At 24.9% G+C, this 26,885-nt stretch overlaps 3 protein-coding genes across 8 annotated transcripts in view; 1 reads left to right on the forward strand and 2 right to left on the reverse strand.

Annotated features, from left to right (window-relative positions):
• Window positions 1–26,885, reverse strand: part of LOC129613468 (uncharacterized) — a 186,585-nt gene that overhangs the window by 91,605 nt on the left and 68,095 nt on the right. For all 6 annotated transcript variants that reach the window (XM_055527554.1, XM_055527563.1, XM_055527571.1 and 3 more), the window contains exon 3: window positions 26,169–26,291. In XM_055527554.1, the coding sequence (XP_055383529.1) occupies window positions 26,169–26,291 (123 nt within the window). The remainder of the gene's footprint in view (window positions 1–26,168; window positions 26,292–26,885) is intronic.
• On the reverse strand, window positions 14,950–16,612 carry LOC129613502 (tetraspanin-2A). The gene is made up of 2 exons (XM_055527609.1): window positions 15,645–16,612; window positions 14,950–15,242 (listed from the first exon to the last, which is right to left on the reverse strand). Exon 1 carries the CDS (start codon window positions 16,532–16,534, stop codon window positions 15,794–15,796), a length of 741 nt encoding a protein of 246 aa, XP_055383584.1. The 5' UTR covers window positions 16,535–16,612; the 3' UTR covers window positions 14,950–15,242; window positions 15,645–15,793.
• Window positions 18,617–20,056, forward strand: LOC129609302 (xaa-Pro dipeptidase-like). The gene has a single exon (XM_055521251.1). The coding sequence runs from the start codon at window positions 18,617–18,619 to the stop codon at window positions 20,054–20,056; it is 1,440 nt and encodes a 479-aa protein (XP_055377226.1).

A 26,885-nucleotide genomic window follows, 5' to 3' on the forward strand; every position in this document is an offset into this window, starting at 1 on the left:
CTCACATTAACACTTTATATACACATACGTTACAAACATATAGAAATTTGTACACGTTATGTGTTTAGTACAATTCTAAATCTTATGTATAACGTGCTCGTAATTATATTTTGTAGAGGTTTGATTTAATTTTTTTGTAAAATCACGTAATCTCATTCCTTTGTAAATCACCCCTCAACGTCATAATCAAATCAATATATCAACATACATAATATGCATAGGTATACATACATATACATAAGTAAAATAAAAACTTTTGAATAATTTATAAGATTTGATGGGTGGTAAACCAAAATAATTAAACAGCAGAAAAAGGAACAAAAAAAAAAAGAAATCAAAACAAGTTGAGGTCAAATCAATGGTTTGAAAACTGCACATTTCGTAAAAAAATATTTTTATTTTTTGACACAAAATTTGTAAGGGCTTTCAACTTAAAGTTAGCATGAGTATGCAAAGATAAGTTGATGCATAAAATTGATGCGTACTAGTTTTTTATTAATAAAAAAATCCTGATTCATAAAGTGTTTTAAGGTTAATTACCGAATTATTTTAAATTTACAAATAATTTTTAACAATATAGGTGACAATACAAACTCTAAGAAACTGAAGTGGTAATTTCACTTAAAGTTATTAAGAAAAATAGAACAAAATTTTATTTTTGTCAAGTTAATTAACATTTTTGTCTTTGTAAAGAGGACAAAGAATTCCTTTTTATGTTTCATAATAAAGATGGAGTATAGAGAACCCTAGTACTGAATTAATTGATTAAAAAGCAAAATATTTTTGCTACTTGTCCTCTTTTAGACTGAAATTACACACATCATGTTTCGAAATTTGAATACACGCACATGAAAAATAAGTGAAAAATTTATGCATAGAGGCATGCATTTTACCTACTTCAATCATTTTAACATTTCCATATTATACCTTTTTGACCTATCACATATTGTGACGTTCTTCGATTAAATATGTTAATATTACGTCTTAGCATATAAAGTTTTTTTTTTGTTCCTCCTCGTAATTTAGTTGAGTTAAGTGGAAAAATTAAATTTATTCGAATTTATAAATAGCATTATAAACTATAGCAAATTTTTCATTATTATTTACTCTGATTTATTTCGAACACGAATATAAACACCCATACAAAATGTATATGTATAAATATGTGTAGATATTTTATACTTTTATGTACATCACATACGTATGTAGCTTAAAGGGTTGTTATATTCAGGTAAATAAGGACGTAATTCAACATTTTTGTTATACTTACAAGTATATGTTACATACATGTATAACTTTGCTGTATATAAGTGATTAAAATGCCGTCATTTACAAAATCTATTTAACTAAATTTAAAATATCATCATTTTAAATGTTAAAGATATTTATGAAAAATTAATTATCATTTTAAAAATAAGAAGTTTGTTTCGAACGTGACGCTTATCAGTTTCTGTAAACATACTTTTTAAACAACAGTTATTATGTATAGGTTATTTTATAATTATACATTATATACATAGTTACTGTAACTTTGCTTCAAAGTAGAGTTTTTTAAAGAAAGTCGTGTACGAGTATTTAATAGAATTTTCTTAAAATAGAAAAATTTAAATTGTAATATATGAACTTGGAAAAATATTTAGAAGAAAATTATTTAGTTAAGATTTTCATTGATTTTCCTTACCAGGATGTCTTTCGTGGTAAATGTCTGAAGCTTGTGAATTAATAATAAGGTTGGTATTCAACTGAATATATTAGAATATTGGATAACATATTATTAGACCTTAACATAAATTAAGACAAGCGATTATTTAGAGGGTCCTCACCCGTAAGAGAAGGCAAATACTTTCAAAGTTACTCGAATTCATCAGGAAAGTTGGTCTCGAGCGGGTGTTGTAGGGCCTTCTTACACATCTAATAGATAGCACAATAGATTATTTAAGCTGATCACGGTGCACTTATACCTCTTCTTTGCAATCTGTAATCTAAATGTATCTTTAAAATTTTGTTTGACTTATAAAAACAAACTTCTACGATTTGCAAAAAATTTTGTAATGAAATATTTCTTATTTCACATTTTGCTCGTAAATATATTTTTATTGTGCATACATCCACAAATTTTCATAATTAAGATACCAATTAACGGTATTATAAAGTGGTTCCTTTTTTGTATTATCATGGGAGTTGCAATTATTTCATCGTTCTTTCATTAGTCTTAACTTATTTTATTATTAAATGAATGACCTTATAACACGGCCCTCATTTTTATGACTTTTGTCACATATATATTAATGTCAAGCCGTGTAAACACCTTGAAGAATAGCTGCTGTTATTTCTAAAATAAAACAATATTAATTATGCTTATCGAAATTTGCGTTTAAAGAGACGTAAAAATTAATAATTTTTCATCATTTGAATTGGGGTCCCTACAAACAACAATGTTATTACCATGCAACATACTTTCATGTTTTTGCTTCACGATTTTTTGCTTTAAACTTTTGTGGAAAACTTCAAGATGGCAATTTAATAAGCCGAAAAAGGAATTAAGAATAAAAAATTTTTTAAATTTATTTATTTTTTTATTATGTGAACAATATTATATCTACATACTTATATTAATTTTTTATGCACAATATTTTCATCTGCATGTAGAATTCATTTTGTTTTATATAGGAATTTGTTTTTTGTATAACAAAAAACTTTAAGATTTATTATGGTTTTAGAATTTTTACGAAAATATTTTTCACTACTAACAAAATCACTTTTAAATTTATTTTTGCTTCCTTTTGCACCCACACACCTTCATACATTCCGAATTTTTTTAAATTTAGTTGAAAATAAATTTTTATTTTAAATTTCGATTTTTCATTGCAGGTTTTTCCTATTTTATTAAGTTAAAACTTTCTTTATTATTTTAATTCGTCCTTTACTTTACCGGTTCTTTTTGTTTATACTAAAGTCAGGTCCAGTTTTTAAGATTGTTGAGAAAAATGAAACAAATTGGTTAAGATTTACACAAAAGAAAAAAAAAATAATTTAAAACTTTAACGACTACCACAATAAAGAATAATTTTGTTCTACGACTTTCAACTGAAACAATTTCAATTCGAACAATTTTTTTTTTCATTAGCCAGAAAAACAGTCTTTTATTTTGTTGGTCTGTTTTGTGCCCAATTCTATACAAATTTTATTTTTTCATTCTGATGTCCCTACTATCTTGGATGCAAATTAACATTAACACCATTTCTTATTACCTTTATAATAAAAATTTATGTAAATAATTAAACTTTTGTCTAATGTACTTTAAAAAGTTTTAGTTGAAGTAGAAAAAAAAAAAATAATATTTGCCGGGCTCTTATTTTTTATTATATAAATTTATTTTTTAAATTTTCATAATTTTTTTGTAATTCTTATAATATATAAGAGTTTTCAAAAAGGAGTAGAAATTTTTCATTTTTTTTTTTTCAAAATTTTGCATACTACAAAAGGAGGTTTATTTTAGATTAGATATGTCGTTCTTTTTGGAAAATGGAAAATTAAGAAAAGGTTAGACATTAATTTTATTATCGCCATATAAAATAATACATTCAGTAGGAGCTTGAATTTACACTAATTGTGTTATTTTGGAAACTTGATAGAACTAGATAGTCGTCCTTGATTATTAAGAAAATCTTTCTAGTGAAAATTGTCCGCGTTCCTTTTAAAATGTCTAAGTTTTGAATAGAAGATCAATTTTTGTTTATAATTTAGAGTAATATCTTAATTTGTATACTATTTTATGCAAGAACTTTTTAAAAAATCTCTTAAAATTGAGTGACTTTCATATTGTAGAAAAAAATAATTTTGAACCGTTTTTAAAGCGACTTTACACTTAAGTTTTTAAGCCTTTTTACTAGATTACCAAAACAATGTTTAAATAATTTTTAAATATTAAATAAACAGAAAGATTTTAATAAACTTTACATTCAGTGGCAGCACCGCTTAAACAAAATTTATAAAAAGCATCGGGAAATTTTTTGAGATAGTGTCTACCATTTTCTTCATATTCAAAACGGTTTCCAAACAATTTAAAACTTCTTATTCTAGAACATCAAACATTATAGCGAAAATGTTTTGTTTACAATATGGAAGCCAGGAATAATAAACTAGTTTATAATAATAATAATAAGTTTTTTCAAGAGCCTTTTACACCTTATTCAGTAATTATACTATACCCAATTGAAAACTATATCTATGTGGGTATATAAAATTAAAAATTATTAATATTGCACTTCTAAAGAGTACAAGAGAGTTAAAAATTTTTTCAATATTTTTCTGAAACATGAAATCATAACAACCGGGAATAATATTGGGAATTTTATACTTTTATTATGACTTACAAGGAACAATATAAAAAAATATTTCGAAAAATTTTATACTTTTATTAGTTAGTTAATTTATTACTCAAGGAGAAAAGAAGTTATTTCTTTTTCAAATTGAACTTCACAATTTGTTTTGTAAAGGAAGAGCAGGAAACTGGAAATAAAACTTTTTTAACAGAAAAAAGTATATTTTTGTACTTAGGAACCTGTTTATTATTAAATACATAGCTAATTTAATCGCAATATTTTCAATTTAATGCCAATTAGCCATTAAAAATGATTATACCTACAATACAAGCAATCGGTGTAACAAAAGATTTAATTTCTTTTCAAAAATTTCAATTTAATTTTATTTAATCTCATTTTCATACAGAGCTTTAGTGAAAAGTAAAAGATGTTTAAATTAAATGTTTAAGTTTAAGTTGTATGACACTAGATTTTGAAAATATGAAATTTTTATACCTTGTATAAATACCAACGTTTTATTCATGTAATTCGACCTATGTACATTCCTATTATGTTGATGGGACCATGTGAATACAAATTAAATGTATTGTTTTTGATTCAATTACGTTTGTCCTCACTTAAACAGAGAACGCTGTAATTTTAAAAATTATACAACAACATCAATTTTTAAATTAAGAATAATTTTAACATAATCAAAGTTAAATCTCAAATTATTTAAACAGAACTATTTTTTAGTCCCACATTATTTACTATAGTATTTGAGCGAATCTGGTGAAATGGAAATACCGCTATGGTCAAAATAATAGAAACACCTAATATTTTTGTTCATAACAATCCCAAATCATTATATTGCTGCCACCATGTTTTACGGTTTTGCGCGTGAACCTGGGGTTTAATTCAGTATTTGGTGGACGTCTAACGAAGGTAGGAACATTTGGCCCAAATAAAATAATATTTGTTTCGTCCGAACCAAGGGTATTGCGCCACTTCTTTACACCCTCTGGCCCATTCCACTCCAAATGAATTTTAGCAAAAGTTTTTCTATGTTTAATATTGTTTTTACTGACATAGGGAACTTTTCGAGCTTCGCCACCAAATAAACTATTTTTGTTCAATATTCTGCGTATGGTTCTACCACTCGCATTAGCCTGACATTCTTTTAAAATTGCTTTTGAAGATTTCAATCTGTCTTTTTTTGCATATCATTACAATTTTTCTGTTCAGTTTTTCACTTGTTTATTGTTTCTTCTTCGTGTTTCAGGACTTTTATTACTTTTTAAAGCGTTAAAAACTAAATGTACTGAACGTTCAATAATTGTGGCAATTTCTTTTACACTTTTTCCTTGGTTTCTTAAGTTTTTAATTATTTATTTTTCCTTAACACTACAATGATTCGATCGACCCCTAATTCTGCAATATTTTTCCAATTTTTCAAAAAATTAAATTATTTGATTATTATAATTTAAATATTGTTCAATATTTGCTTAAATAATTTAAAAAAAATTAGTTTTATTCATTAATAAAGCTACATTCGTCGGGTGTTTCTATTATTTTGACCAGATGAAATACGGTATTTTTACTTTCAAATGGTGAATTCCCGCAGATTACAGTTTTTTAGTGACAATAAATATATTCACAATAGAACATAATATAGCAAAATAATTTTGCAAAAGATAGCATTTAATTCGAATATTTACAAAAGATATTTTTAAAATTAAAAGATAATTACAAAAGATATAAAAGAAATTAAAAACGTATATTAAGAGTTTCTATTATTTTGACCATAGCTGTATTTATACATATTATGGTTTTTAAGCGTTGTGACTTAAGAAGTTTTATTAATAATTAGATAACATTTAAAAATTTTGAATCAAAAATTTTAAAGTTCCTCGAAAGAAATGCTACTACTTTAAAAAACTGCCCTATATCTAATTATTTCACATTTTATCTATAAATCATAGCCATTATGTAAGTTTCATTGACAATTTAGTCATAGATTACAAATTTTTGAAAATAAGAATATAAAATTATTACTTATTTACTATGCTATAAACTTAAACCTACATAATCAGTTCATCTATACGTATGTCATATAATAAAAATTAATCACAGTAAAGCAATTCAATTTTTATTTCAAAACTTTCATTTTAAAAAGCCTTTTTTGTCCACGTTTAAATACAGTTACGTATTATTTTAAGAGTATGTGTCACTTTTTTCAATATGCTTAATGACAGAGTACCCCAGTCATTAATTAATTTAACAAAAGGAGAAAAAAAAAATACTAATAAAAATAGATTTCTATAAAAATTTTTTTTTCTTGCACATGCAATGAAAATTTTTTAATTTCAATATTACACCCCAAAAACTAGATATTTTGATTTAAATTTTGTAAATTGAGTCTATAAATACCAGTAGGTGGTTTAAAAGAAAATTGACCAAATACGGCCAAGCGGCATAATTATTTAAAAAGGTCTTTCGAAAACTCTGCAACATTTGTTTGAAAACTTTTTTGATCCAAGGTCTCCAAGGTTTCACGTCTTAAGAAAGATCTCTTTACAAATTAGTGTAATATAAAATAAAAGTAAGAAATATGAGATAAAATTAAAAAATCTATGTATTTAAAACAGTTATTCGGCACCATAATGAATTCTATAGGTATAGTACTATTAGTAAAATTTGACATGTGAACTTCACAATATATTTCAAGGGTCATCAAGAATGTATTTAACAGCTTAATAAAATTTTAATATCATACAGTAATTTCAAAGCATTCCCTTTATAATGTGCTGTTAACATTGAATTATTTATTGAAGAAATCATACTAAGAAGCATACGATATAAAAACTCACTCAACAAAATAGTTGTCGGTTAAGAGTGTGTGCCATTACAACCAGAGTTGCCACTCGTGAAAAAAGTAATAGTCCTAATCTGCGAAAAAAATGGGTCAAACTTGAGCCAAATTGACCAGAATTAACAACATGTTTAATTTTAGAAGTAGAAAGATTATTTGTAGTCTGCTTTTAAATTAAATTAGAATTATATATTTTCATGTTTCAAACATTAATAGTCAATAGTATACAATCGGTAGTCTACAAGTAACACCATAATCTAATACACAAATTGCCTGTATAGTAATATCAAAATTTTTTTTAAAAACCTATAATTTATTTTTAAAGTGTTTTCAAATGTTTGTAATAAAATTTTATATAAAAAATTTTTTAAAAAGAGAAAAATTAAAGCTTTCTTCAAGATTTAGAAAATGAGCTAAATAAGACTAATTACGACAAAAGTGGGCCATGTGGTCCGAAAAAATTCTAAACAAGAAAATATTGGCCATATTTTGCCAATTTGGATTAAAGTGGCAACGCTGTTCACGACTTTTAACTTATGACTCAGAGCCAGTATTATTCTGTGGAATATGTTTTTAAAGGTTGTTCGGGAATTTTCTACACAGGATAATATTTTCTGTGATCAACATTTTGCAGAGGTTTGCAGTATCTTTTCGACTGTACTGCTTTTTTTTTATATGATTCAAACTATTTGTGAATGGAATCCCGAAATGCTTAAGAGGTATATTTCAGAAACAGTAAATTTTAAATAGTGAGCCGAAGCTCTATTGAATATCCTTTCTTTTAAATTTTCAGGTGATGTAGCCTGTTTATGATCCATACAGCACTCATAACCGAAAAATAAAAAATTACATAAAATAAACTCTTTACAAGTGAAGGTTTCTTTTTACGAATTGTAATACATAAAAAATGCTACTTTTGGGGTTGCAATATACTCTATGTAATTGTGGCATACAAAAAAATTTTTTTATTATATAGCAGCCGTCAACTTTAATATAACAGGTATCTTATTTAATTATTATTATACAAAGAATTTACGTAAAAAAATATAATAATAATAGCGTATATACAAATAAATGTGAGTACAATGTATACATAAAATAGTATGTATAATGTAATGTTAAATATTAATACTGAATATATAAATATGGGTCATTGTGTATAGATAAAAGTTGGAAAAAAAAATAAAAATTGAGCATGCAACATTTATTTTTTTGTATATACGATCATAGATACGGGGATTATGATTGCGTGAATAAAATTTAATAAATACTTATAATATACGGTACTTTGAACAACTCATGAGGTACAAATATCTCCACAATTATATATATATATATTTTAATACATTATAAATTATGTATGTACTTATATAATGTGGTGTAACCATAAATATGTGATGAAAATGTCCTTCATATTCACTTATGTATATTAATTATTTTATAATTAAATTGAAAAGACATGTAATTTTATTTAAATTTATAAGAAAATAAGAATGATATTAGAAATGTTAAGGTACCTAACATTTTTTCTCATATCACACTAGAATATAAAATAGAATTTATTTAAACACATAGTATGTAAGTATATATAATATGATTTAATATTTGCACATTTTTATATAAGATTATTCAAATGCCAAACAGGCAGTTGTTATAAGTATTAAAGGAGACCTACCTGTACGTTTAAAAATTATTTTATACTTTTTATTTTATACAGCTCTTGTCTTAATAGAAACGTTTTAATTTATGAATAAATTTATTTAATTTAGAAATTGTAGACATTTAAATATAAGGTTAAAAAGTGAAATCTAAAAGAGCATGATAAAGATATCACTTGAGTATAACTACCCCCATATATGAAGAAAAAAAAAGTAAATTTAAAATATTCTTAGATAAATAATAATTATCATATATAGATATTATTAAACCACCACCCACATTGTATAAATGAAAAAGAAAAAAAAATGATAAAATGATGACCTAATTTAAAGTGCACATACTTAGCTATATTTTGATTTATATTGTATGTACGAGTATATACACATACTATAGTGCATATTATGTAACTAAGCTGTGTGAGTAAATTTAAAATGTTATTTTAATGAAGTCCTTCGAAAATAATACAAACTTTAAATTAACAATTACTTGTTTAATAAATTTTTCATATTAAGTTTCTTTTCAACAAAACACTGTAGGTGTTAAGAATTTGTCAAAAATACAATCTTGCTCTATTTATACATTGCACATTATGATTCGAATTTTAATAAATTAATTCAAAAATTAATTTATATAATTGAATTTTGCAAAAGATTGTTGTAGAAGCTGCTCCGACGAGGGGGAGAAGGGAACGCCTATCCACTTCCTGCGCTCATTTTCCGCACCTCAAATTTCAGGCAGAGATTTCTTGGGTCTTATCTCTTCGGTTGCGCTGCGAATTTATCGAATATAAATGTTAAGAATTCAAGCTGGTTTGTAAGGAGCTCAGCCTGGTTAAAATGGGGGTCAGAAAAGGAGAGATCCGGCGGTACCTAACTTAACCTAACTTGAGCGTTATTTGCATATATTTTAAAACAAAGCTTTGGGAACAAGCGAAACAATGGTTATCGGAATTATAACTGTAAATATAACAATAGAGAGAATTTTTAGTTTAAGTTCTCATTAAAATTTTTAATTAAATTCTCCTTTATCTTCTTTTCTTGTTTGTTAACATTCGAAAAGGGCAAATGAGTTATTAAAAATTTTGAATATTATTCGCTTTTTTCCCACCAATCAATATGTTACGTTTTTAAAACCTTTTGTAATTGTAGCGAAATTATAAGCATTATTCAAGATTTGTAAATGCAGAAAACTAGTGTCTGGCTACACTTGCCTAGCAATTTGAATTTTGAAAATACAAAATGATACTTAAAATTTATTGTTACCTAAAATCCGTTTTTTCTAAACTTTGATATCGTTTTTCTCCTAGACCAGCAAACAGTTCATTTCGTTAGAAGAATTTTTTTCCCCTCTCCACTCCATCTTTAGTACATTATATTTCACAAGCTGCGAGCCTTTCCAAACATTTATTTCCAATAAATGCAGAACGGTAAATGTCATGCTGTTATAAAATATATTTTTTTTTCTTAACTTAACCTTTAATTACTCTTAGTCAACCTTAAATTCAAGCGTTATGTTAACGTTTCTTTTAATTTTCTTTTAGAGATTAAATAAATTGCTGCTCCCAAAAGTATGCAATTTTTCAAATATATTCGTATATCAATGAAAGTAATTTTAATAATATAGTACATAGCCAGATTGTTATTAAAATCAGTATTTTTACGTGTTAAAGGAATATGTTTCTCATTACAAACAATTAGTTTGACCCAAATTTATTATTTTGTCATTCTCATATCGATTATTTTAAAATTTCAAAGCAAGCATCTAATTCAAATATTTCTTTTCTAAAATATTTTTAATAATCGCATTATTTTTCTAGTTGTCTCCAAGTATAAGAAAAAATTAAAGTTTTGGGTCATTTCTAAAAAAAATTTGTATACTTAATAATAGTCTATTGAGTATTCATACTTAAGCGATTTATTTTACCTATACTTTAGCTTTTTAAAACCCAATTCATTTAAATCCACAGAGTAATAAAGAAAAATCACATTCAATTTCATAATTTTTTCAATGAGATTTTTCATTTCTCTTAAGTAAAATACAAAAAAAGTAGAATAATATAGGGAAAGGGCATAAGGACAAAAAATGGTGTCAAACTGTTCGGCTGTTTGAAAAAAATGAGACAAAAAGAAAGAAAAACTGAAAAAGACCAACTTTCAGTTTTTTTTCATTTTCTTTTTCTTCTTCTTATTTTTCATTTTTATTTACACGCTTTTAAGTGGATTAGATTAAAAACTTTTCCCTTTATCAATAATAATATAGTGGGTAAATAAAAAGAAACCTCGAAAACAAATTTTCTTCATCTCAATTAAGTCTCAAATGATTCCTATAAAATTCCCCCTTCATATTTTTAGCCAATTGAATTGGAACTTTTTCTTCATACATAAAAAATATCAAAAAATAAAAAAAAAAAACGAAAATGAAAAATATTTGATTTCTTTTTTTTCCCACAATTTTTATAAAGACAAAGTTTTTCTTTCTTTTTTTTTTGTATGAATAAGAATTTCTGTGTAATGGAAAGAACACCATTCCTGTATGGTATCACATATATTACGATATACTTACATACATATTCGATATGACTAAATATATATACACATAATTGTGTATATGTAAAAGAAATCTCTAAACTTTTAAGTGACAAGAAAAACATACTTTGAATCAATAAAATATGGCTTATGTACAATGATGTTAAAACTCCTAAAATCATTAAAATTTATCCATTTGTAATCATTAAAACTTTAAGTTGCATTAAATTCTATTTATCTTATTACGATTGTAATACTTCTATTTTGAATTGTAATACTTTTTCCCGCATTGTCTTGTCTTAAAGAATAAAATGTTAAAACCAGAAACTTCTTTTTACGCTTGCAAGTTATATTTTGGGTCGAACTCATCTTTGATAACTACCACACAAATTGCTATGCTTTGATAATTGCAGATTTACAAATAAGTAGGTGAAAAGTCGAATTATTTAGTAAATTCTGTATAGAAAAAAAATTTTAATCCGGGTAACATTTAACAATCCGGGTAACATGCGAGGTAATTGCGAATATTCCCAAATTTATGCAATGTAAAATCTTATATAAAATAAATTAAAGCTATTTTAAGTTTGCTTTTCAAAATTACAATATTTTACTTGACCAAAGAATTAATGTGTTAGAATTAATTAAAAATTATGAATATTTTTTTAAAGATCAGTATAAATTATGAAAAATATAGATTGAAATTTAATTAAAATTATTAATTGTTAATATTAAGAGTTTGATATTATTATGGGTGGTTTTGATAATGCCGTAATTCTTTCACATTTCTAACTTAGAACTTAAATAACTAAAACAATAGAAAGACGTAAGAGCAAAAACTGCAAATTCGACATTAGCATAAAAATCCCTGTTATATTACTGTTTTTTTAAGTACAAAATAGTTTTCTGCAGCTGTAAAATCAAAATTATGAGTTATTGCGCGTATATCTTGAGAATCTTAAAATGTAGTTTTAAAACAAACTGTAAAAATAGTACCACATTATCAAACACATTCCTTGGACAGCAGGTGTAGTACTATATTGTCAAAATATAGGACATATCCAGTGCCAAATTATGATTGAATTATCAAAAACACTACATGCTTAAATTTGTAAGTTCTTGGTAATAATTTCACATTATTTCAATATATTGTTTAATATTTTTCTGTTTCTAATTATCACATTAATTGAACTACACTATCATTTTTCAAAAAAATTCTCTAATTTCTATGGTGTTTCATTCTCCATAATCCACCAAGTTAATAATTTAATAAAATTTTCACTAGAATTTTTAATCTTCTATTATTTTCTTCCTATAGTATACATGTGTCACTCATATCAAATGGTAATAAATATTTGTTTAAATATTTTGTTTTATTATTAAAGCAAACTAACTAACTATAACTAACAAAAACATTGTTCAAAAAACAACAAAAACTAAAAAAAAATGTACACAAACAACAATAACAAAAAAAAAACTTTATCCTTACAACCTGTGTACTCATAAAATAAATTGTTTAATACTATAAAAAGTTTATGTTGTTGCTGTGATTGTCGTCTTCATATTATTACATGAAGAATATATTATAATAAAATAGTTCTAGGAGATGTAAAATAAGATGACAATTCAAAAAAACAAAAAAAAATCAACAAGAACGAAAAAGTTTTTGTATAACAGAAAAAAAAAGTTTTCCTTCGAAAAATACGTTTCGAGTATGTTTTATTTTTATATTAAATAAAGTGAAAATAAAACGGAATAATGGAGATATAAAAAATGTATGTAAATAAAAGTAATAAAAATTTGAATAACTTTTTGTTTTTATTCACTTTTTTTCTTATTTGTTTTTATAAATCTTAATTTGCGAAACGAGACCACATAAAATAAAATAATCCATATAATTTTTATAATCTTTAAAATATAAATTAGCGTGAGAAATTTTATAGAATTCCATACCCTTTTTGGTATAAAAGGGATCAGTAAATTGTGAAGTTTCATTCGTCTAACATAAGGTTTTGAAATTAAATAAGTTTATTAATTGTTTATGGCATTTTTCGAGCTCATCATTTAAATCGAGCTCATTATTTAAATTATAACAAAGAGTTCAGTTCGAGGAAGAAAAATTTTTTAATAAATTTTATTTTTCTGCCTTGACTCGGTCCTTTGATTCCTTCATCTAACTGTTCTGCAGTTGTATGAAGAAATTTCCATCAGTTATTCTTACATGGAGCACATTCATAATATCTTTGAAGGAGCATATTTTTAAATCTCATAAAAAATAAATTTTTAAATTGGGGAATCTTTTTCTTGAAAGACTATGATAAAAGTTTTCCCCTGCTTCTGTAATGCTCTTTCATCATGCGAATGTATTCCTATAAATTTCTATAAGCCTTGATTTAATTCCACAAATATAAAGAGACTTTTATTGTAAGTCGTTCAAGAGGCTTTTAAATATTGTATTTGCAATAGCAGAAGCTTGTACATGAAGAACTTTCATAACATTATTTTAAAGTGATTTACATTTTAGCTATAAAGGTTACAATACCAATCAGAAAACAACAAGTTTTTTAAAAAGAGTTACAACTTATTAAAAAAATGGGTTTGTATTTATACTTACAATAATAAGCATACTGTAATATTTTACAATGTATATTGCAAAGTGACATAACGAGTATTGCACCCAGTTTGTGGAGTGTCTTCTATTTCAATTATAAATACACCAAAAATGTTATTTATTTCCCGATTGTGTGCCAACTTCCAATATAAATTATCATTTTTCTGGTAAGTAAAAAAAGAAAAATCTAATATTTTGTCTTTCATTTTACTATCGCATCTTATTTCTAATAAAATGAAAAATTTTTTTGCTCTCCTGAAAAACTATCTTTTTGAGATACAATAGTTGTGTCCTTGTTAAAATAATTTTCAAAACTTCCCATTGATATCGGTAAATCATACTGTAAAAAAATATCGGTATATTTGGAATCATACATAGATAAATATGCCTACAGTAATACCCATAGTTTAAAAATTCGATTTAGAAATCTGTTTTTAAACTGACCCTAAAGTTTCTTCTAATGCCATAGCTGAACTAAGTTTAAAAAATGAGTAATTACAACCTACTTCTTTTAAAAACATAAATTTAATTATCAATCATTCTCCAATTTTTTTCGTTAACAGCAATTAAATTTTCATATAAATGAAAATTACGTAAACCTTATAACTTTGCTGTTGAAATATTCTTTTCTAATCATAAAAGACCTTTTCAAAAATACATCGCGAAATATTACATCTACTTAACAGTAAAAGCTATCCTATATTTTGTTGACAAACCAAATGTTGCAAGATAAGTGCACCCACGAAAACAATGCTAAAAGAATTATCATTACAATATAACAAAATTATTTGTAAGTAGCACAGTTGAATTTTATGAACATATTGCATTTATGAAAATCTCTGGAATTATAAACTCAAATATATTAAAATTACTTTAAATTTGAAAAAAAAGGTTACCTTATTCAATTTGTCAATATTATGTAATGTTATTTTTTTAACAACATCATTCCAAAAATATTTTTAATTAAAAACCAAATTTGTTCTAAAATCTACATTATGACTTTATTTACTATTTTAATAGAAAATTTTCTTTCGAAAGTAATGAACAAATTTAAAAATATAATTATTTAAAAAAAAATAATAAATTGTCGTAATTTTTGCTTGCATTTTAATTAAAAATTGTACTGCATTTTCTTTTTTTAAATTTTCGATAATTTTCATGGCATTTTCTCATCAGTAGTCATCGAATTTTGTCATTTTCTCCACAAAATAATGAACACTTTCCAAAAGTTACATTGAAAAAAATAATATTGTGAGAGGTGCGGAATAAAAAGCCTAAAATAAAAAAAAAGTTAATAAACAAAGTGTTATGTTGGTAGTACTGTAATGTGTAATTGAATTGATAAAGTTAATAACAGAATGTTATGAATCACAAAATTTAATTCTTTTAAATTAGCCTTAATAAAACCTACATATATATAAATATATTAATTAATTAATTCAAAAAAACTATATGTTACAAAATTTTATTAATTTTTTTTTTAAATTTCACATTTCAAACGAATATGTAACAAAAATCACTTTTCACGTGGCCATTTTGTTTTTTGTGTAATTATTGATTTCAATTATAACCCACTGTTATCAATTTATTTAAGTATTTGTGAACACAACATAATTCTGCTATTACTCATCAAAATTATAGGTATTTAATTAAAAAAAAAAAGCAGCATAACTCACCTTAATTCTATAATTTTGTGTTTTCTTTAATTTTTCGAATGATTAATATTATATGATATTAAATTTGAAGCTTTTGTAAAAAAGAAGAAATAATTAAATGGACTTAATACGAAGAATAATGCTAGATGTTTTATATTATTATTTTTTTTTTAACGTCTATAATTACTAGCTTCTTCTTCTTCTTTTTTGACCATTTCAATTAGTAATAAACTTAATACACTTTGTATTACAGCTAAAAATGCTACACACATTGCTAAGCCAACAATCCAAACAGATTTATCTTCTAAAAACCATGTTAATTCATCTACACAACCATGTTGAAAAGCATTTCCAGTTACTGTGTCACGACATTCCATTGGTAATGGTTGTTGTAATTGTCGATAATCTCGAGGACCATCAGCACCACAACATCCAACATTTTCCTGTATCATTCTTAATGTATCACCAGCTGGTTTATATCTTGAATTCATTATTAAAGATCTCATTGTATCACGAATCAATGGTTGTATACTCGAATTAACAGTACTAAATTCTAATAGAACTGCTGAACCAACAGTTACTAAAAGGAATGTAACAACTTGTGATACAATAAATAACATAAGAGCAAATCCACTTTCCATTAGAGCACTAACACAACCCAAAAATGAAATTGCCATTATAATTATAGCTGTGGCCAATAATAAATAGATTCCAATATAATATTCTGAAATTTTTAATATATTAACCCATTCGTCGAAACCCGAACCAGCACGTATCCATATTGTAAGACCAAATATTACAGCACCAATTATCCATGATAAAACATTAAAACAGAATAGCGTATATTTGACACACCCTATATTATGAGTCCATTTATCCTCATTTGGGTATCTTTGATCTCGATAATCCATTTTTGTTTTTAATTCGTTTCAAAATTTTTGTATTTCTTATAATTTGGTATTTTTTAATATAGTAAATTTATTAAAATTAATAATTAAAACTTTTAATTAAAATTTTTATTTAAAGTTATGTTTGAAGCTACTATAAGTTTTAAATACAGAAATACATCTGAACAAAATTATTTTTGTTGAAAAAAGACTTATTAAATTTCGATAAATATGAAAGAGATAAGATAGCAGGTAAAAGAAACGAGCATTCTTATCTTATCGAGTTGTTTGCCATTTGATTTAAGCGCTGAAAGAGAAATATGGAGGAGAATATAAGAAACAAACCAAGAGAACAGGTACAATCGCGACAAGTGCAATTATTTTGTAGAATAAAAATTAATAAAATAAAATTTATTTTATAGTAATGGTTAGATAAGATAAGGTGTAATTGTTACGCAGTTATGATTGTTGTTGTATCGAAGTGACTCAATTTATTTGTTTAGGGTTTGGAAGCTTACTGTTTAAACAAAAACAATGAGGTATTATGTATTGAGATTGTATAGAGATATAAGCATGATAGAAATATACATACATATTATGTAGGCATAAAAATTACCTATTATAAACAATATGTCAGCAATATAATATAACAGGGGGGACTTGGTTGTGTATTTGTTATAGTAATACAGAAAAAGAATAAAATTTTGTAATACGTAAAATTTAGCATTTTTATTACAGAAAAAAATAATTTTACTTGTTTATAAAATCTGTTATGTGATTTTTACCGTTATGTGCAATACGATTTACATCCAACAAATACGCGTATTTTATAGGCAGTATAATATGTATATATTAGCTGTCTTTTTCTCACATGTAGTTTTGATGAAAAAAAAGATAACAATAAGAGATAGCAGCCAATATCATTCATTTAAATTTTTATGTTTTTGTTGCATTGAAAATTATTTTCTGTAAAAACAAAGCTTTTTCTTGTGAAAGCATTCAGTACAATATTTCTTGTAACGCATTGTTCCGTCGTGGGTTAAAATTAGTTAAATGAAATGCAACAAATTATTTTAGCATATTAGATACATAATTTTTAGGCAAAAGCTTTTCTTGTTGAAATGAAAGCGATATGCGGGACTTTAGAGAATTGTTAGCTATCCGATAATATACGTAGTTAATACGGTTAATTCGAATAAATTTCGAATTTCTAACGAAAAGAAATTAAATGAATAAAACTTTAATCAATAAAAATATTAAATTTCAATATTGCAAATTGTTTTTTGCTTAGTGACTTACACAGCCTGTTTCGATGTCTGTAACATAAATATTTAAGCTGACCCTTAATGTTACGGTAATTAAAATATCTTAGCCTGTATTTTTCATATTCTTCTCATTAAAAAAAAATAGTAACTACAGGCGAATTTTTTAATTTCATGAAATATCAAAGTCACATATGGATTCCCATAATGCAAATGTCAGTCATCTATGTCAATAATATAGTCTTGTATATTTCACCTATATTTATGATATCAATGGTAGTCTATAAATAAAAATTCATTCATTTAACCTAAATAATACAAAACTCAACATTAAGTACTTAAAAATTAATTAATTATAAACCAGATGAGATCTACTCTGAAAGCTCTTCAAATTATCGTTTTTGAGCTTTAACATAAATAAACTCAAAAAAGAGAAAGAAAACAAAATATTTAAATATCTGGTCACATACATACTTATATAAACAAATTAATTTCACATTTTCTTTTGTTTGCACAGTTTTCAATCGACCCCACAAAAATTATGAATCGATTACAATAAAGCTATCGTTTACTCAATTGTTTTACGATATACTCACCGAAAAATTCATTTATTGTTTTTAGATTAGAAAATTTCTATTGTTCTTCTTTAAAATACTTATCAATATTATTTGGCGTTATTATTTATAGTCGCTCTTATCGTAATCTAAAATTTATTAACAAAAATTCAAATTTCTCAAAAATTTAATAAAATAGGCACCAAAAATGCTGTTTTATTTCAGTTTTAGAAAGTTTTTACTTTAGTTCAGTTAGTAATTTTGTGTGGAGATCATATATAAAAACGATCATGACTGGTGCTGTATATCAAATGGGTTCCGGAACATTAGCAGTTCCCATGAAACTGTTTAAAGATAATAGAAATCGTGTTGTAGAGAAATTTAAAAATATTAACTCACTAGATAATTTTGCATACATATTTTTGCGTGGTGGCACTAATACTAGTTTTAATGATACTGATCAAAAATATATATTTCGTCAAGAATCATATTTTCAGTATATGTTTGGTGTTAAAGAACCAGAGTGTTATGGAGCAATTAATGCCAAAACTGGTCGATCAACATTATTCGTTCCAAGATTACCAGCTGAATATGCTGTTTGGCAAGGACGAATTTATACATTAGATGATTTTAAAAAACATTATGAAGTTGATGAAGTCTATTATACTGATAATATGGAAAAATTCTTTCATTCCATGAATACTTCACTTATTTTAACATTATTTGGAACAAATTCTGATTCTGGTTTACAAAGTGAACCAGCTTCATTCCCGGGAATCGAAAAATTCAAAGTAAATTCGGAAATGTTATATCCAATAATTGCTGAATGTCGAGTATTGAAATCTCCAGATGAATTGGAAGTTTTAAGATATGTAGCAAAAGTTTCATGTGATGCTCATAAACGTATAATGAAAATGATTAGAGCTGGTATGATGGAATATGAAGCTGAAAGTGAATTTTTGCATTATTGTTATAAATATGGTGGATGCAGACATCCATCATATGTATGTATATGTCCTTCTGGCGCTAATTCAGCAACTTTACATTATGGACATGCTAATGCACCAAACAATCGTAGAATTGAAGATGGCGATATGTGTTTATTTGATATGGGAGCGAATTATGCTGGTTATTCATCTGATATAACATGTAGTTTTCCGGTAAATGGAAAATTTACTGAAAAACAAAAATTTATATATAATGCTGTGTTAGATGCTAGAAATGCAGTTATGTCAACTGCCCGTGATGGTATTTCATGGGTTGATATGCACCGATTAGCATGTAAAACTATTTTGCAACGTCTTAAGGAAGGTGGGGTATTAAAAGGTGATGTTGATGAAATGATGAAAAGTGGATTACATGCCATTTTTATGCCACATGGATTAGGTCATTTGATTGGTGTTGATGTACATGATGTTGGTGGATATTTAGCTGGACAACCGGAACGGCCTGTTGAACCTGGTTTCGATAAATTAAGATTTGCCAGAATTCTTAAAGCGGGAATGTATATAACAATTGAACCAGGCTGTTATTTTATTGAAATTCTAATGAATAAAGCAATTGAAGATAAAAATTTAAATAAATTTATTAATGTTGAAAAATTTGAAGAATTCCGTAATTTTGGAGGTGTTCGTCTTGAAGATGATGTTTTAGTACGCGAAAATGATGTTGAGAACTTTTCCATTGTTCCAAGAACCGTTGAAGAAATAGAAGAGTTCATGGCACGTTAAACGCTACATAAACATGTGAAAAAATACAAATATACCTACATTTTTTATTCGGATCCTTTTTACAATATTACTATAAAAATTATAAGAAAAACATACAACTATTTTATAATTGCTGGATGTTTTATTTGAAGTTTATTAAAATTTTATTAAATTTTGAGAACAAAAACTTATCAATGTCTTTGTATATAAAAATCTTTTACGAATTTTGTAAAAGTAACTTTCTCTTTTGTAATTTATAAATATTTTATTAAAATTTTAAATTACTTATTGTATCAGACGGTAACGATCCTTTTAATTGTTTCGTACTAATTAAAAAAAAAAGTGAATTCATATTTTTAAAACAATTACGTTTCCTTCAAATTGTTCTCTTTTAAATTTCACTTTCAAAGTAAGATGAATAATGGTATATTCATAACATAAATGTACATGTAATCTGCATACATACATATGAGATAGCAAATGTTAATAAATTATAACTGGCATTTTCTTTTCCCTTTTGAACGAGGTCAAGTGTGATACTGACATTTTAAATTAAAAATGAACGAAATAATTATATAAAAAGTGAAAAAAGAGTAGTTCATCATTATATTATTAACATCAAAGTATGTATACATTGCAAACTTAGGTGAGTATGGACAAAATCAAGAAAAAAAATACAAGACAAAATAAAATTCCATTACATTTTATATTTACCCTTATATATAGGTAGGTACATAAAAATTTTGTAAGCATATGCAAGTTTAATTTGGAAAATGCACAAGGTATAGGTGTAATAATATGCTCGAGTTGTTGTATAAAATATTTAACATTTTCATCTTATAATAACAACAAAATATTTTTAAAAAATATTTTATACTTAATCTATACCGAATTATATAATGTATTCAGGATATTCTCTACACTAGTGCATAGATATATGTATATTGTATATGAATACACTTTATAGCACACTTTAATGGGGAGTTTTTTAGGTGACGCAACATAGCAGCTATTCGAAATTTTTTGATATTCGGAAGGACTGTTTTGTAGCCGTTTTTTTTGACAATATCACTTTTTGATGTAACTGTTAAGATTTGGGAAAAAAATGAGAATGATTTATAATTTTTTCTACCAATTCGTCGTTATAAAAGAGACAAGTGTTCTTCTCACATTCTAACATTATTCTTACATTATTGTACCATATTTCACATTATTTACCATTACATTATTATAACAACAATTAAAAATTTTTAGTTTTAAAAAACCCAACCGACTAAACTTAGATGGGGGTCTGATTCACATAACGGTTTGTGTAATAATTGTACTCGTAATACCATGGCATACACATGCATATTGTAGTATTATCTTGTTACTTGAGAACTGAACTTACTTGAAAAACGTTTAATTTTATTTATTTTTTTAATTTTTTATTAAAATGATAGAAGTTTTTAATTGTTTTTTTGTTTTCCAAATACATTTTTTCATAGCAAATATTTTTAAAATTTATTGCCTATATTTAGGCGAACTGTTATTTTACTTTATTTTTTTAAAGAAAGTAGTTTATTGAAAAGTCACTCAATCATTGAGTGATTGATTTGAGCAATGTAAGATTTTAGGCATCATTTTAATGATTGGTAATGTTTACTCAACGTACGAAAGGTTAAGAAGGAGTTTATTAGGAATGCCTTAAATTTGGAATGTTTCCTTTGAATAATTTTTATCATAATTGAATTTTAATACTTACTTTTCATCACTTCTAATTTCCGATATGAAATACGTTAAGTTTAATATTGTTATTAAACTTAAACAAAAAAAATTTTCAGACTCATTTTCATTTAAACTTGTTAAGTATATTTAGTTATTGTGCAAATAAATTTAAAAGTTAATATTTGAATGATTTGTGGTTAAATTCTACTTTATTTTCTTTTTCTTTATTCTTAATATGTGCCATATGAGTTGACTGCAAAAAAGTTTTCTATATTACATAATTAAACGTTATGGTTTGTCTGTTAAAATCTTATTTCTTTAATGAGAGAATTATCATGATTTCAATATTAATGTGGAGGAAATTAATTTCTAAAATTACAAAATTAAAATAAAAATTTCGAATTTAAAAGCTCTATTTCAAAATTTTCTTCTCATTTCATAAATTTTCCATAAATTTTTCAAAATTTTATTTTGATAAAAATTCTAAAAATGAAATGAAAAATTAAATAATATTTCTTGTATTCTTGTATGCATGGTTGTATTGTACATTTCAGTGCCATAATAGTATTTTACTTTTTATATGCATAAAAATGTCATAGATGAGATATTTTTAAAAATTTTGATTAAAACAATATCCTGATGAAGTTTCTTCATTTTATCCTAGATTATTCAAATACTCTGAACTCATAGTTTTATAAAATATTAATTATGTATCTTTGTACATTGTGCACCTATATTATGCATGTATGTATGAGGGTACAGGAGATTTAAACTTGTATGATTAAAAATATCAAAATAGAAATACATGAGAAGTTGTTATACATTCATATTGTATGTACGTATATGAATAATAATATAATATAATAAATAAAATTTTAAAGGATTATGATTTATTTAGATAAATGCATAAAAATATTCCTGCGCCATCCGTAGAGCTTGAAAAGATATTTTTATTCTTTCAATCTTGCTACTTTTTTTTATACAAAAATAAATCTTTATATTCAGAGTATTTATATATATAAATACATGTATGTGTATAGGTGTTTCAGTTGAAAATAAAAAAAAATTGTTTCAGTTAAAAATATTATACAATGTTATAATAAATTTAGTGATGTAAAAGAGAAAAGAAAGAATTTTTTGTTTCAATTTTATTTGTTTTCATTTATTTAAGAAAGTGTTCTATTTCTAGAGGTGACGACCCTTTCTAATTTACATTTTCTTTATTTGTTTATAACATTTTTATATTCTTGTTTTTCTTTTCAGTTTAGAAGTGTCTTTAGGTGTTCCAAAAAAGTATATATACATAAGTATATACAAAATGTATGTATTTTGTATCAAGTTTATAAAATTTTTTAAACAAAGTTTGTAAAAATTGACAAAAACGCCTTAGGGCTTAAAATCTTAGGATCTTAGAATCAAAAATATGAGCATATGTTGTAGAATATTATGTATTTCTTCATTGTATATAAGTGATTTGAGCATCTTATACAAGAAAATTTGAAATTTATGTGTACATTTTTGTCTACACTCCTGATTTAACAAAAAAATTAATATTTCTTTTCATATATTACGAAAATTATCTTAAATTTTATGAATTGTCACGATATTTAGTTATAAAAATGTAATTTACCCAAATTATATGTCTACATTTTTCTAAAATAAAATTAAAAAAAATTAAATTTCGTTTTTATATACTATATGTACATAATAAGAGTTTTATTTCGCATAAATATCCTTTTATGGATTTTATTTATTCATTTATGATACACATATACTTATCATGTCCTTATTTTGCGCTATATTACCGATCGCATTGTATACAATAAGGGAGGATATGTGATGGCAACAAAATTTTGCATATCTTGGAAGCGCACTTCTCTATGGTAGGGAAGTGTAAATTATTTTTTCTTAAAGAGATGACAGACAGTCTGCGAATTGAATTGGTGAAATTTTATATGTAAGTTTTTTTGGCTATGTCAATTAATCATCTTTTGGGATATACGAGTATCAGGACTTGGGAACTAAAAATTTAGTATTTGAGTTCTGGTTGTTACTGAAACCAATTGGTGAGCTTTTCATGGAATTCGGATGGCACAAACAAAACGCCACTAAGAGATACATTTACGTTGTTCTAGATTTTTTTAACTAGAAATATACTAACGGCTCTTAAAATTAGAAAGAAGTATTTAAAACTCATTTTCATATAGTATGCAAAACTTTCGATTAACCAGATAATGCACATTGCGGTCGGTTATGTGCTGTTTACATCAAATTTTTTTGTATGTCGTATGTGCTTACATGTATAGGTTTTCTTTTATTTTTTTTTCTCCAACACTTTATTTGTTCCATTTTCAATAGACATGCACAAGCATAAATAAATCTACTTTAAATAAAACAACCTAGTCTGGTAACGCATAATATTTTTTTTTCTCTTCTTTAAATTCTTGAATGCATTCTAAATAAATATCTTATTATTATTCAGATTTTTATATCTTGTTATATGTAGTTGGACTGATTATTCTATTAGTTAAGTTTTTCTAAATACAAACTCCATTTCTTTGTATGTAATAATATGAACGTACACCATTTGTACGTATTCTTAGAATAATTGTATAACTTTAAAGTAAATTTAAAAGAGAAGTTTTTTTTATAGCTTTGTCTTTAATTTGTTATTGCAAGTATCTTTATTTGAAATTATGAATTTTTAATGATGGTTGAGAAAACAAAAGCAATTTCGAATACCTACACTATATACCTACATATAGATGATTTATAAAAACGAAAAGTAAAATTATGATAATTGTAATGAAAATATAAAAGAAATAAAAAAAACAGAAGAGTAAAAGAGTACAGTAAAATAAAATTAAAGGCAGGTGTAGTTAAAATGTGTGGTCATATTGAATGTACAAAAATGTATGTGTTCATAATCTTATTTGTATGTGAGTATCTACATAAGACTAAAAAAATGTAACATTGTTGATCAAATAAGATAAGTATTAAAAAAAAATGAAAATAAAAATAATTATTGGGGTCAAGTATCTCTATATATCTTAAGTTTTTATATAAAATGAAATATGACACTAAATTGTAGCACGATACGAGTACACAAACTTTCACATTTATTTTTAAATATAATTTTATAGATATAATATAGAGATTTAGTTTATGAACTCTACGAGTATAATATAATTGTAATTAAAGAAAGAACGAAAGAAATAAAAAACTTATAAGGATCAAAAGTATAAATTTAATGAGTAAACTAAAATTCTGACATAATTAGAATTAAACATGGAAAATTACAATTTTATGTATAAGAATTTTATTATCATTTTACTTAACATTAAAATTTAAATTCGAAATTTTTTTAAATACATACATAAATATAATTTATAATATATGCGTTAATAACTAATATGATTTTTAAAAAAGTTTAGGTGAACAATCAATTGTTATAAGATTTCAAACAATAAAATTGTGCTTATCATTCCGGTATTTACTTTACAGGTCTGGAGTTTGTCAACTCATAAAATGCTACCTAAATCTGATGCTTGATTTATTGTATAGCTCAACGAATAGCAATTAATATATTTTAATAATTTGATTGGACCGTTATTATACCGAATTTCGGAATTATACCGAATTTTAGAACTTTCAAATGAAATTCATTATGTTATAATTAATCTGCAACTTACATAATGTGAAAAAAATATTTAGAATTAATTATGTTGTTTGTTCTCGCTGGTTTTCTTTTGAAATGTTTGATTACTTTCTAATTCTATAATTTAAAATTTTGAATACACTGAATATATGTATAAGGTTGAGAATTTTTAATTGAGTGCCGTCAAATAAAATTAAAATTTTTTGGGCACATATTTTCCTAAAACTTGAAAGACTTTTCATAAAACATGTAAGCTTTACAACTAAAGGCTCAGGCAGACATGCTAATTTTTAGTTTGGCAATTGCAGTTTTGATTTTAAAGTCGTTTAAGCAGTTAAATTATTGCGTCTATTCAAATCGATTGCGTTATTTAGCAATTGCAATTCGTTTGTAAAAAATTACAAACTGTTTGATTGCTTATGCATTCATGATGCGATCATACAGGTGTATGTGGGTGCGCTTGAATATAAACCTATCGAATAAAAATAAGCAAACAAACAGTTGCAAAACTAAAAATTGCATGTCTGCCTGAATCTTTATATAGTGTATGAATATATTACTTTGTTCATTAGAAATGTATACGCCTACATACATATATAAAATTATTTCGTTTAAATATTAAATTAATTAATATTTTTACAACTAAATCAATTTGAACTAAACTTAAGAATTATAATGAATATGTACTAAATAAAAATTATAAACTAAAATAATAAAACTTATAATCAATATAAAAATAAATTTTTTTTTTATAATAAAAACTCATACCTGGTATTGGTCCACAAACACGAGGAATAATTTCTAATATGGCCGAACATGATGGATCTTCAAAACATAATTGTCTTGCTAAAATACAATTTAATATTGCAATGGCAGCCTTAATATTAGACCCTGAAAATAGAAAACAAAAAAAATCATAAAATTAAAAATAAGAATATTAAGTATACACTTGAGAAATATGTGAATTTTATTTATTCAATTGCATAATAAAATAAAAAATTCCAATATAAATTCAGTTTATTTAATAATATAATAATAAAATAATGCAATATTTACAATAATTTGAAATGAAATTCATTACACAATAAAAATGTTATATACAAAAAAAACTTCATAAAAATGAAAGGATTTTCTTGATTTGATTGTAGTTGTTAAGTGTTGTGTGTCATGCTCGCAAATATTTTTTCTCTCACATAAATTTTCTTTTCTTTTATATTCTCAATTATTATTAATATAGTCAAAGTTATTGTGATGCAACATTTTATTAAATAAATTTATTTTTAGGTAAGTAATAATCGTAAATACTAAACAAGAAAAAAAGTAAAATATGCAAGAAGAGCACAAAATAAATAAAAAAAAATTATTAACAAAATTAAATTTTATGCCTTTTATTGCGTCTAGACTTAAAATGGTTGCTAAAGTTAATTTTTCTATAACTTCTACGTACCAATTTTTTTTTAACTTAAATCATTTAACAGGTTTTTG

The sequence above is a fragment of the Condylostylus longicornis genome, unplaced genomic scaffold, assembly GCF_029603195.1.
Source record: "Condylostylus longicornis isolate FDR11 unplaced genomic scaffold, ASM2960319v2 ptg000004l, whole genome shotgun sequence".
Lineage (NCBI taxonomy): Eukaryota > Metazoa > Arthropoda > Insecta > Diptera > Dolichopodidae > Condylostylus > Condylostylus longicornis.